General features: G+C 45.2%; 2 protein-coding genes across 13 annotated transcripts in view; one reads left to right on the forward strand and one right to left on the reverse strand.

Annotated features, from left to right (window-relative positions):
- Positions 1–2,947, reverse strand: part of MED8 (mediator complex subunit 8) — a 299,444-nt gene extending 296,497 nt beyond the window's left edge. Inside the window, exon 1 of the mRNA XM_079980528.1 lies at positions 2,802–2,947. Coding sequence (XP_079836654.1) covers positions 2,802–2,861 — 60 coding nt within the window. The 5' untranslated portion in view covers positions 2,862–2,947. The remainder of the gene's footprint in view (positions 1–2,801) is intronic.
- PTPRF (protein tyrosine phosphatase receptor type F) overlaps positions 1–13,052 on the forward strand; it is a 478,221-nt gene that overhangs the window by 36,669 nt on the left and 428,500 nt on the right. The gene's annotated exons all lie outside the window — the stretch shown is intronic.

Raw genomic sequence — 13,052 nt, forward strand, 5'->3', positions numbered from 1 at the left:
ATGATTCTGCATTGAAAATAAAAAAAATAAAAAAAGAAGAAGCAGGGTGAGGACCTCCTCCAAAGGTCAGTGTGATAGGAGAGCTCCTCACTCCCAGTTTTTCTGCATTTACACAAAATATGACTGGCTCGTGAGCAGTGGAATTGGTGGACCCCTGAGGATGATCTGAATGGCTTGTCACACAAGCAGGATTTGGATGTATGCATTATTTACTTGCTTGCTTGCTTCATTTATATCCCCATGTTCCTGGTGCACATGGTTCTCCCCTCTCCTTTTATAACCACAGCAATACTGTGAGGTAGGTTAGGCTGAAAGATAGTGACTGGCCCAAGCTTTATGGCTGTTTGAGGGTTTGAATCCTGATCTCTAGGTCCTAGTCCAACACACTAATCACTATACCATATTGGCTGAAGTAGACTCCTGTCTGGAGCCTGTTACAATCACAAGAAGTAAGTTTGCATTGTATTACTAGAGGCTGCTGCCCCTGTTAACATTGCTCGATAACACCGCCTATCTGCCAAACTCCCAACAGGCTTCCTTTTCTCACTGGCCTGGGGTGGGGGGGGGGAGAGATGCTGGTGGACAAAGGGGCAAAGACTTTCTCCCCTTCATGGCTTCCTTCTCTCATCCTTATTGTCAGTGGTGGGTGGGTCTGTCTTCTCTTCATTCTCTTGGTAGCAATGGCATGGGAGGACCTGCCTGGGCCATCCTCCTGCATGCTCACTCCACTTGGGCATGCACACTCAGTTGTCAGCATGGCGATGGATGGCTGCAAATATGGAGAGACGTCTAAGGCCTTATTCACACAAATGAGTTGCATCTCTACATGACTGTTGAAAAAATTTAGTGTTTAGGGACAGCTATAATCATTACTGTGACCAGTGGCTTGAAAAAAGGCACCCATGATGAGAGAAACACAACTTGTTTACACCCAAATCATATACTGGGTATATGATGGTGTAGTGTTTGACCCATGGAAAAAATTCCAGTCTGCTGAGCTATGTAGCATATGAAGGTCCTGTCTTCTCCTCCTTAGCAAATAAATACTGTTAAATAAAAAAGTTAATTGACTTGTAAGCAAGAAATCTGTGTACTATTTAATCTTTGAGGAATTACCCAATTAACATGTTCCCAAAAGTCTGCCCTAATGTATTGCTCAGCTAGCAATATTTTTAGCAAACTCGGTCTCCAAGGCATTGCATCCAAATCTTTCTCTTTAGTAATTCTTTCAGCAAAACCTTGCTTGGTTCAATGCAATTAAAATAATTCACAGCACTGTTCTAGGCTCTTGTTCACAGGTTCCTGCGTTTTTTCTCATGAGGCGGAATTTAGCTTTGAATCTGCTTATGTAACATTGAGGGACATAGACAGTGGGGTCTCTAACACATTTATTATTTATTAACAGCAATTGTATGCTGCCCATAACATAAAAGTTCTTGGAGCATGGTGCAATAAATTAAGTATAAAAACACTTTAAATACAAGATAAGACAAAATCATAAAATAGGAATAGGAATACAGACAAGAAAACAAAACTCATCACAACTCCGAAATAATAATAATAATAATAATAATAATTTATTTATACCCCGCCCATCTGGCTGGGCGTCCCCAGCCACTCTGGGCGGCTTCCATAAAAACCAAAAATACAGTAAAATATCACACGTTAAAAACTTCCCTAAACAGGGCTGCCTTAAGATGTCTTCTGAATGTCAGGTAGTTGTTTATCGCTTTGACATCTGCTGGAAGGGCGTTCCACAGGGCAGGCGCCACTACCGAGAAGGCCCTCTGCCTGGTTCCCTGTAGCTTTGCTTCTCGCAATGAGGGAACCGCCAAAAGGCCCTCGGCGCTGGACCTCAGCGTCCGGGCAGAATGATGGGGGTGGAGACGCTCCTTCAGGTATACTGGACCGAGGCCGTTTAGGGCTTTAAAGGTCAGCACCAACACTTTGAATTGTGCTCGGAAACGTACTGGGAGCCAGTGTAGGTTTTTTCAAGACCGGTGTTATGTGGTCTCGGCGGCCGCCCCCAGTCACCAGTCTAGCTGCCGCATTCTGGATTAGTTGTAGTTTCTGAGTCACCTTCAAAGGTAGCCCTACGTAGAGTGCATTGCAGTAGTCCAAGCGGGAGATAACCAGAGCATGCACCACTCTGGCGAGACAGTCCGCAGGCAGATAGGGTCTCAGCCTACGTACCAGATGGAGCTGGTAAACAGCTGCCCTGGACACAGATTTGACCTGTGCCTCCATGGACAGCTGTGAGTCCAAAATGACTCCCAGGCTGCGCACCTGGTCCTTCAGGGGCACAGTTACGCCATTCAGGACCAGGGAATCCTCCACACCTGCCCGCCTCCTGTCCCCCAAAAACAGTACTTCTGTCTTGTCAGGATTCAACCTCAATCTGTTAGCCACCATCCATCCCCCAACCGCCTCCAGACACTCACACAGGACCTTCACCGCCTTCACTGGTTCTGATTTAAAAGAGAGGTAGAGCTGGGTATCATCCGCATACTGATGAACACCCAGCCCAAACCTCCTGATGATCTCTCCCAGCGGCTGCATGTAAATGTTGAAAAGCATGGGGGAGAGGACAGAACCCTGAGGCACCCCACAAGTGAGAGCCCAGGGGTCTGAACACTCATCCCCCACCACCACTTTCTGAACACGGCCCAGGAGGAAGGAGCGGAACCACTGTATGACAGTGCCCCCAGCTCCCAGCCCCTCAAGACGGTCCAGAAGGATGTTATGGTCGATGGTATCAAACGCCGCTGAGAGATCCAGCAGAACTAGGAAACAACTCTCACCTTTGTCCCTAGCCCGCTGGAGATCATCAACCAGTGCGACCAAGGCAGTTTCAGTCCCATGATGAGGCCTGAATCCCGACTGGAAGGGATCCAAATGGTCCGCTTCTTCCAGGCGTGCCTGGAGTTGTTCGGCAACCACTCGCTCAATCACCTTGCCCAAGAATGGAAGATTTGAGACTGGGCGATAGTTGGCCATCGTGGCCGCATCTAAAGATGGTTTTTTAAGAAGCGGTTTAATAACCGCCTCTTTCAGCGGGTCTGGGAAGGCTCCCTCACGGAGGGAAGCATTCACAACCCCACGAAGCCCATCGCCCAGTCCTTCCCGGCTAGCTTTTATAAGCCAGGATGGGCAAGGATCCAGGAGACAGGTGGTTGGTGAAATAAAAACACACTTATAAAAATTGAGAGAATGAAATTGCATGAGATCTTTAAAACCCTGAGTGACCCACAAGGTATCACCCGTAGCCAAAAAGACCACAAGGGTGTTGCCAGGGCAACCTTTCTAGAAAAGCTGTTCCATAATTTGGTGCAGGGAGGGAGGCGCACTACTGGAATGGCCTCTCCCTAGTGCAGCGGTTATCAACCTGTGGGTCCCCAGATGTTGTTGGACTACAACCCGCATCATCCCTGAGCTCTGGCCTTGCTAACTAGGGGTGATGGGAGTTGTAGTCCAACAACATCTGGGGACCCACAGGTTGAGAAAGGCTGCCCTAGTGATTACCCACCCTACTTCATTTGGCAGGGATACATGGAGCATGGTAACCAAAAAATATATTAAGTTTCGGGAAGGTACATACAAGAAAAGGTGTCTAGCACAGTGTTGGCCAAACTTGGCCCTCCAGCTGTTTTGGGACTACCGTTCCCATCATCCCTGTCTACTGGTCCTGTTAGCTAGGGATGGTGGGAGTTGTAGTCCAAAAACAGTTGGAGGGCCAGGTTTGGCCACCACTGGTCTAGCACGTCTGACAATAACTCTGGCATAGAAAAAATATCCATTCCTGCTGTGTACTTATTAAATGTGTTGTAGGTTTAATGACACACTGGGATGGGGAAAGGGCATAGAGAAAGACTTGCTTTGAGCATCATAGCAAAGGGGGATAAAGAGCTTTTGCTGTTTACCATCAAGATTGGAATGTGATTCATCATGTTCCTGCATCAGCTGGGACTGAGGAGTGGCTCCACACTTCCTTTTTCTCTTTTAAAAAGGGCTCATTCTAATGCTACTACTTCCCAGGGCGGAGGATGCCATGCTCTTTTTCTCTTACTAATGAATAATGAATGAACTGCTATTGAGGCATTTTTTGAAGTATCAATTATGAAGGTGCTATGAATAAGCAGTATACTGTTGATGTCCTTTTTAGGGTGTTTTCATTCTTTGTTTTGAACAAAACTGTTGTTGTTGGCATCTATCTGTCTTGGGAAACAATAGAGGAGTCATCTTTGCAGGGGGAAGTCAAACCATTGGAGAGCTGTTGTGACTGTAGGGACTGATATGGAAAAGACATGTTTTGTTGCAGCTGGGGCAACAGTGGTTGTTTCTCCTCTGGTCACTGCTGTCGATACGCAGCAGTGTCTTCAGACACTGGTATTCTGTAAGGGATTGCCTCACGATGGGGCTGATGTTGCCATCCTTCATAGGATGTTTGCAGACACCTTTGTAACACAGAGTTGGTCTGCCAGTGGGCCTGGTGCCTGAATCCAGTTCCCAGTAGAGCACAATCTTGGGCACCCTGCTGTTTTCCCTCTGTGGACACTACCAAGTCAGCATATATGTTGCTTGAGACAGGAGTGTGAACATGCTGGGAACGTGGGCTTGGGATAGCACATCTTTGTTTGAGCAGAATAGTCATGTACAAATAAATTGATTGTGATTTGTTCAAAATTTGGTAATGTGAGAAGACTAAAGGATGCAACTTGTAACAAAACTGGAAAGGTGAACTTTCAGATTATGTTCACGTTGAGCTGAGTACACAATATAGTATGCATGTTGAGACTTGCTTTCGTTGGCTTGGTTTATACGTAATGGTAAATGAGAGTCAAACAAACAATGACTTTCCGGGAATGAGCAAGTATGCTGGTATACACTTCTCAAATCATTCCCACTTGGGCCCATCTTCGTCCTCTGACTGTGTTGGAAGGAAACAAACTGGAGTGCTGACCACCTGTTTAACTGGTGGTAATGGGGTGTACTGTACTCATGGGGTACCCAAGTAAATTTGCCAGCTACAACCCAAACAGGATCCAGGGCTGTTCCAAGGTCAGAGTGCATTACAAAGAGTGAGGTGAGAGGCAAAGCCAGAGCATTCCATGGTCAAGTTCAGCATAGGCAGGAGACATAAGAGCAAATAGAACACAGAACAGGTGCATAAATATGGCTCCAGCAGGTCTTCCAGCCCACATGGGAGTTTTTGAGCTGGAGTTGCTGGAACCTCACCCAACCTCAGCTGATTTCTGTCAGCTCATTTCTCTCTGGAGGCCTTCTTGAGAGAAGGGTCTTACTTCTGAAGAGACCATTGCACCTGTAGTTGGAAACTGCTTGAGACGGGCCAGTTTTCCTGTGGACTTGGGACCCATTTAGCCTTGGTGTCAGAGTCTGAACAACTCCTGGTTGCGGACAGCCCCTCCCCGGGCTCACTGCAGGACCCTTGCCCTCAGATGGAGTCTGACTTACGACTCCCTCCTCTAATGAGAACTTCCCCGGCTAAGGGGAGATGGGGACATTCATTTCAACAGGTCTACTGTTGAGTAAAGCATACTTGGATACTGCCCATGAATACTGCTTTGTTGCCTCCTGATGTGGCAAGTGGGGAACAGGCAGCATTTGAGCAATGTGCACCAGCACGCTTGCTTGTTCCAAGCAAATAATTGTTTAACTCTGGCTTACTGTCACATGCAAACCAGGCCATTTAGTGAGCTCTTCCCAGTAGAAGCCTACCCCTCCTCTGCCCTGTTCACATTTGTATGTGTTAGGGCTGCACGTAGGTTGTATGAACATAAATAAAGTATGTACACCTGTCAGAGCTGCCCCTAGGTCCCAGCTCACAGAGGACCAACGCTAGGCTGTCGTTATGTACAAAAGTCTTTATTGAGGTTCAGTTTCCATTTCAAAGCCGCAGCGCGCAGCTCTACGTCTTAACCCTAGACCGGCGAAGTACCGTCTGAGTCTCCTCCCCTATGACACCAGTTTAAGATCCTAGCCCTGCTCCACCTTTTACGCTGCTCTCTCCTCCTCTGGATCCTCCTGCCCGCTGGGGCATTGCCCTTTCTGGACTCCTCCGACGCTGAGTCGCTTAGCTCCTCCCCCTCCCTCCGGCGGGCTTTAGGACCCGGTTCCCAATCCTCATTCTCTGCTGTCCCGCGCTCCTGTACATTTGAACTTGCCTCTCGCGCCAACCCAGTGACCTTCCTCCTGACCGTTACACTACTTCTGTCACTGCTTCCCTCTTCCGGGATACTGGCCGGATCTGACCTCCCCTCCGTTGTCTGACACTCCGATGGAGGTGTGGTCAGCCCTGCCTTATCTTCTCTCCCTGGTGGGGAATGCACTGGCCCCGATGCTTGGGACTCTTCCCCCCCACTCTGCTCTGGTGGGGAAGCTGGTCCTGATTTCCAACTACTGCTCTGGGAATCCCTGCTGCCCCCTTGCTCCTGGGGCGTTCCCCTTGGGAACCCCCTACCCCTGGCCACTGGCACCCCCTTCTGTGAATCTTCCGATTCGCTGGAGAGGCTCATGGAATCCCTCGGTCCACTGTCCTCTTCTCCTACGCTCCCCTCGGATTCCTCCCCTTCGCTCTCCATCTCCTCTCCTCCCTGTGCCTCTGCTCCTGAACCCCTGAATGTTAGAATGTGATTTTGCTGATTTTCTTTTGTTGCTAACTGTGTAAAGGGAGGAGAGGCCCTCCAGGACCTGCCCACATGTACGTTAGCGTCACAGAAATAAGAGGAGCCTTGCTGCATTAGATCAATCTAATTCAGCATCCTGTTTGCCATAGTGGCCAACCAGGTGTCAGTGAGAAACCCACAAGCAGGACATGAAAGCAGTTTTCTTCTCTTGCTGTTATTCTCCAGCAAGTTACCGTATTTTTCGCTCTATAAGATGCACCAGACCACAAGACGCACCTAGTTTTTGGAGGAGGAAAACAAGAAAAAAAATATTCTGAATCTCAGAAGCCAGAACAGCAAGAGGGATCGCTGCGCAGTGAAAGCAGCAATCCCTCTTGCTGTTCTGGCTTCTGGGATAGCCGTGCAGCCTGCATTTGCTCCATAAGACGCACACACATTTCCCCTTACTTTTTAGGAGGGAAAAAGTGAGTCTTATAGAGCAAAAAATACGGTATTTTCACACACATTCTTCTTCTTCAACGAAAACTGAGTTCCTCAGCATGCTGACTTTTGTATGTATCCTATACCTGATTGTGTGCTTGCAAAGCATTGTTGCAGAATGTGCATGATATAGATATTAGTTACGATGCTCTTTCAATAGATTATTCTGTATTATAGGAGATAAGGACAATAAAAGCAGTATTAGATCAAACTCTGTCCACCATCAAGCACATATGAGGAGTAGCAAAAGTGTTGGAAAAGTTTTCTCTGCATAGCTATGTTTGGAGAAAAACTTTGTAGACGAGATCTTGATGGGGCATTCTTTCCCCATCTTTCATTGTATGTGATTTTTTATTGTGTCAATCGAAATGCAGGAAATCTAACTGAAAATCCTTCAGATATGAATTTCTTGATCAATCAAATGTCTTATTACTGATTCACAGGCACTGCTGCTGCTGCTGCTATGAGCTTAAGTTTGCTGTGAAAGAGGAGGCAGTGAAGAATGATCGTTTTTTTCAAGTAATTCATCAGAATCTAGGGTTAGGTCTCTATGTTTATTGTGTGAGTGAACTATAAGAACTGATGAAACTGCTTGAACTGTGGGTATATTCTGAACAATATAAGAAATTTAGTGAGGGGATGGTGGTAGGGAGAGCTTTCTAACTTGACAAACATTTCAAAAAATTTTATTAAAAGCCGCAGCCCACCAATTGTCAAAGCCATTGTTCAGCTATACATGCTAACAAGAGTAAATCATTAAATATGATTCAGCATTTTAGCTTTCTTGTTTGATACATAACTATTACACAACTTACTGTTTCGAATTCTTGATAGTTTTGTTTTGTAGCATTCTGAATTGGATGCCCCCCCCCCGCCCCAAAAGGATCATGTTTAGTAGAATAATGAATCCTAGTAAATGTGATCCTTACTGGAGACATGCAAGCAATATTACAGATAGCTTTGGTACTCGTCTAGTGTTTCAGAAAGACATCATCAGCTGAAGCAGAAGCTAAAATTCATTCCTTTTGAATTATTTATTTAATGTCCTTTGAGGTGGGGCTGGCTCCAGATGGTAGCAATGTCAGGCATTTGCCACAGCCACAGTACTGGCCATGGCTGATGCCTCAATGGCATTGCAATTCTCAGTTCACACAGAGCACACAGGCAGCTGGAGAGAGTTTTTTGCAAGTCATATTTTCCAGGTTCAGAGCGCCTTGCTTGAGGGCTGCTAGAATTCTGGAGCTCGCATTGCTTGGAGTGCTTTCACAGAACGAGCAATAAAGTGTGAGAAGGCAAAGTTCTTACAGTAAAAATACCCAGTGCACAACTTCCTTTGTTTAAAAAATGGTGCATTTATTTGGATTGTATGAGTTAAGAGTTTACCAGGTACTGGTAATTTTAGATTAATGAGGTATGAGCATATGGCTGCAGGCTTAAAAAATAGTAAATTAGAAACAGCATTGTCTTGCTTCATTTTACACATTGTGTGTGTGTGTGTGTGCGCGCGCATAGAGTGGGCACTTCCTGTTTTGTTCTGTGAGTTACTGATCCTCCTAACTTCACAATCCAATAATGTGGTATATTTTAATATCATTTGCAATGAAGTAATAACAAAACCTGCAATAGTATTAACTGTTTTCCACATGTATATGATTTTGCGTATGTTGGGAACCAATTTTTCTTTTGTGTATGTATGTATGCACTAATCTCCGCATATTGGAAGGGCAGAGAAGTTGGAGAGTGAGGTTACTACTAGGGCTCTAATAACTGGCAATTTATTTTTTGCAAGGTTATCAGTAGATCTGTCTTCCATCAGCAATTCTTTTTTGTTCTAATCTTAAAGCTATAGGGAGAGCTCTGGAGGAGGGGGGGCGGAATCATACCTGAAAGCCATAAGAAGGGATTATAAGGTGAAGGAGAGGGTTAAACGCCAAAAGAGCCGACAACCTGCTGGGTGACTGTATCTTCCCCTAAATCAGTGAACTGAGAGAAACAAAGGACCAAATTAGGTGAGATAAGGGAGATCTGTGATAGTAAAGGTAAAGGTACCCCTGCCCATACGGGCCAGTCTTACCAGACTCTAGGGTTGTGCGCTCATCTCACTCTATAGGCCGGGAGCCAGCGCTGTCCTCAGACACTTCCGGGTCACGTGGCCAGCGTGACGAAGCTACTCTGGCGAGCCAGAGCCGCACACGGAAACGGCGTTTACCTTCCCGCTAGTAAGCGGTCCCTATTTATCTACTTGCACCTGGGGGTGCTTTCGAACTGCTAGGTTGGCAGGCGCTGGGACCGAGCAATGGGAGCGCACCCTGCCGCGGGGATTCAAACCGCTGACCATGCGATCGGCAAGTCATCGGTGCTGAGGTTTAACCCACAGCGCCACCTGCGTCTCAATGTTTCTTTTATATATATGTATAAAATGCAGCTGGGGGCATGCATTGAATCAGGACCACACTGATAGGTTTTTGTTTTAATTCCATACTGTGCTGTTTTCCTAAGTGAAATTCCTCTACTAAAGATATTTTCCCCAAATGGGAAAAAACAGCTTCCAGGGGAGGTGCAATTTAGATCAGGGAAAGGGTTAACCCTCTTTCCCCAACATTGTGCCCTTGATCCAATGTTGGGCCCCTTTAAGCAAAAGGAAACGTAAGAGATCTGATCATAGAGCTCCCTTTCCCCCCCCCATCAGCTCTTAGACAACACACTTAATCAATTAGCTCCTCCCTTCTGTAAGAACACAGGGGGAAATGACTTGGGAGAAGCCATGTAAGCACACAGTATCCCACCTACTGGCACTACTGACCACAGCAGTTTAGCAACTTGGGTTTTAATGCTGCTCCTTCACTCTGCGGTGTAGGAGGGAGAACATTGCTTTCTTTTCTCTCTCCCAGGCACCAGACCTAATTATATGGTTGCCACTGGCGACCAGGGTACTGCAACTTTGCATCTCTGAAGATTGGGTGGGATTAATGGACTGTTGGCAGGCAAATTGCATTCTATAAGGTTTGGGGACTGCAGCAGGGGTGGCAACAGAGGTACATAAGAGTTGCAAATTGCATACGTTTTGCTCCAGATGACTGCAGATTCCACTCACTATGCTGCCTCATGTTCTAAAAATGATTTTATGCTAGGATAGATGCTAGGAACTGATAAAATAAAAGCTGAGATTCCCAGTATTCAATTGAATGCAACAAATTTTGTATTTCAAGCTAGTTAAAACAATTTTCAGTAAACCTCCCATACTATAGTTTACAAGCTCTGTCTAACATGAACTTTTCTTAGACCTTAGATGTATTGATCTCTCCTGCATATATTATATATGCAGCGGAGATATTAGGAAAAAATAATAATAAACAACATTAATGCATTTGTATTCTTTAATGTGTGCTTCATACATGTGGTGTTCTCATTTTTCTTTGCTTATTGTCATTTGGGTAATATTTAGTCCATTATTGTCCAAGCAGTTTAGCATTAATTATGCTATTAATATATGAAAGAATGTCAAATGTATTGGTAAAATTGGCTGTGTTACTTCCAGTCCTTACTTTTGTCCTGTAATCACAATTTGGGGGGAAAGAGAAAACATGATTGAGATCTTTGTAATCTGCATAAACTTTCAGCGCTTGTGATTGCTATTCAGGTATATATTCATGTTTGCTTGACTTCCTAGATAGCTATTAATTGCAGTTGCCGCTGATGATACTCCTTTCATGGATCTTTTGGCATGCATAGGGCTTCAGAGAAGCCGTTTCTACATGCTTCCAAACTGATCCAATGATCCAGTGGTCTGCTTTTTTCCAAAGCCCTCCAGGGAACTTGGAAGAGGGGTAGGATTCAGGGCTGTCACTAACATTAGTCAGAGTGAGACAGCTGTGCCAGGAGGCAGAGGCTGAGAGTGTGTCAAGGCATTTGAGAACAGAGTTGTGTATTCCATGTGGACTGCCCTGTGTCTCCCTACTCCCCTTAGCTAGCTAGCCTGTTGACTTCAGCTGTGCTTGAGGGTGCTGTCCCATTACCACTGTTGAAGCAACAGATGCTTCTGGAACTGATTTTGCAGGGATGTTTGCATGGAGGTATTGGGAGGAAAAGGAAGCATCTTTCTCTTTGTGCTGGGCAAAGGACAGTCAGTCACCAGACTGCATTTTCTTTGATAATTTATTTTCTTGCAGCTTGATTCTAGTATCCTCACTAGGCATGCTGTTAATGTTTGGGTGAAATTCTATCAGACTGCAACAAAAGGATAGGTGGGACTGCAGGGGCACTCCCATCAGCTCTGCTGAGAGACCAGCTTGCACCAGAGTCCTCTTCTCCCTCAATAGTTATCTAGAGAAAGGAAGGGAAGCAGGGTAACCACTGACTGCTGCGATACCAGCTACATTTGGCTCTTTCTTTCCCTAAACTATTTCGACTCAAGCTGATCATGATAAAATCTTTTGTAACTTCAAGAACTGCTGTTTACAAGATTTCCTCTTCCCTCCTTAACCTGCTTTTCTTTTGTGCCATGGCTTCTACCTTGAAACCCTAAGGGCAGAAATTATATTGTCTGTTCTTGACAAACTGTTTTGGGATCCTTTTCTGCTGAAGAGGCAATGCCTTAAATTAATTAGATGAATCAACTAACTAAAATGTCAACCTTTACAAACCACATTGCCTCCGAGTGAAAGCAGCATAGTCTTGCTTTCCCCAGAGGTGTAATCTTGTTTGCCACCCTGTGGTCCTTTGAGAGGAAGGCTGGGTTAGGAATGTAATTAAATAAATGTAGCCTGTGTGATTGCCTGCCATAGCCCTAGGATGACTGTAGACTTTTTTGGTCACTATCATCCTGTCTGCTATATAGCAGGTGTTGCTTGATTTGTTAGTCCACAAACATCATAAAGCCTGGAATTACACTGGAATTAGGATATTCCCATAGGATATTCCCTCAAGATTTCTAGCCTGTCTCTTGAAAGATAAGTCAAAATAACATTGTGTAAACGTAAGATTTTCTGATGCGTTCCTTTTCTGAGAGTGCAAGTGATGTGAGGGAGCAGGAATCACATGTCTGCATTTTATTGATTTTATTTACTTACTTGAACACTTGCTTACATGTTAAACTAGCCTCCTTTAAGTTCTCGAAATTGTTCACATGCATGCTTGTGCGCGCGCACACACACACACACACACACACACAGCAAAACCCTAAAACAAACAGCCCTAGCAAATATCTTTACCACATTCCAGAATTCCAAAGTCCTCCTTAAACTGTAAGAAGTCTTTAGGAGTCAGACAGGTGACTCTCCCAGGGCAGAGAATTAGGAACATAGGATGCTGCCTTATACTTTGGTGAGACCATTTGTCCATCTATCCCAGTACTGCTACTCTGACTGGCAGAGGCTCTCAGGGATCTCGGACAGAAGTTTTCCCCATCACCTACTACTTGATCTTTTTAAACTAGAGATGCCAGGGATTGAACCTGAGAACTTATTCGTGAAAAACATGGGACCTTCATGATCTACCACGAGCTATGGTTGCTACCCCCAATCTCATTTCCAGAGCCAAGGAGCTACAACAGAGAAGTTCCTTGATTACCATCAATATCTGCACCTTTGCCTCCTTTGCAGACATTAAGAACCAGTGCAGAACAACATGAAATGTACCTTAACTTTCTTCCAGTTTTATGGGAAGATGGCAAAAGTTCCATTTCAGATGCAGTAAAGACATTTGAAGACAGCAGCAGAAGATACCAGGATTGGTTGCAAGATTAGTAGTATTGTCTCAAGCCATGCTCTGTGAGAGGTAGAAGTGTTAAAACTATGACATTTTGCAACCTTTTCTTTCTAAGATCAGTTCTCTCTGGTTCTATCTGGTGCTATTTGCATTTTTCATTAACGCCCAAGGATTAATATTCTCTGTACAAGATTATATAGACTGGGTTTCCCCAGCCACTCT

This window comes from Podarcis cretensis, assembly GCF_951804945.1.
Source record: "Podarcis cretensis genome assembly, chromosome: 6".
NCBI lineage: Eukaryota > Metazoa > Chordata > Lepidosauria > Squamata > Lacertidae > Podarcis > Podarcis cretensis.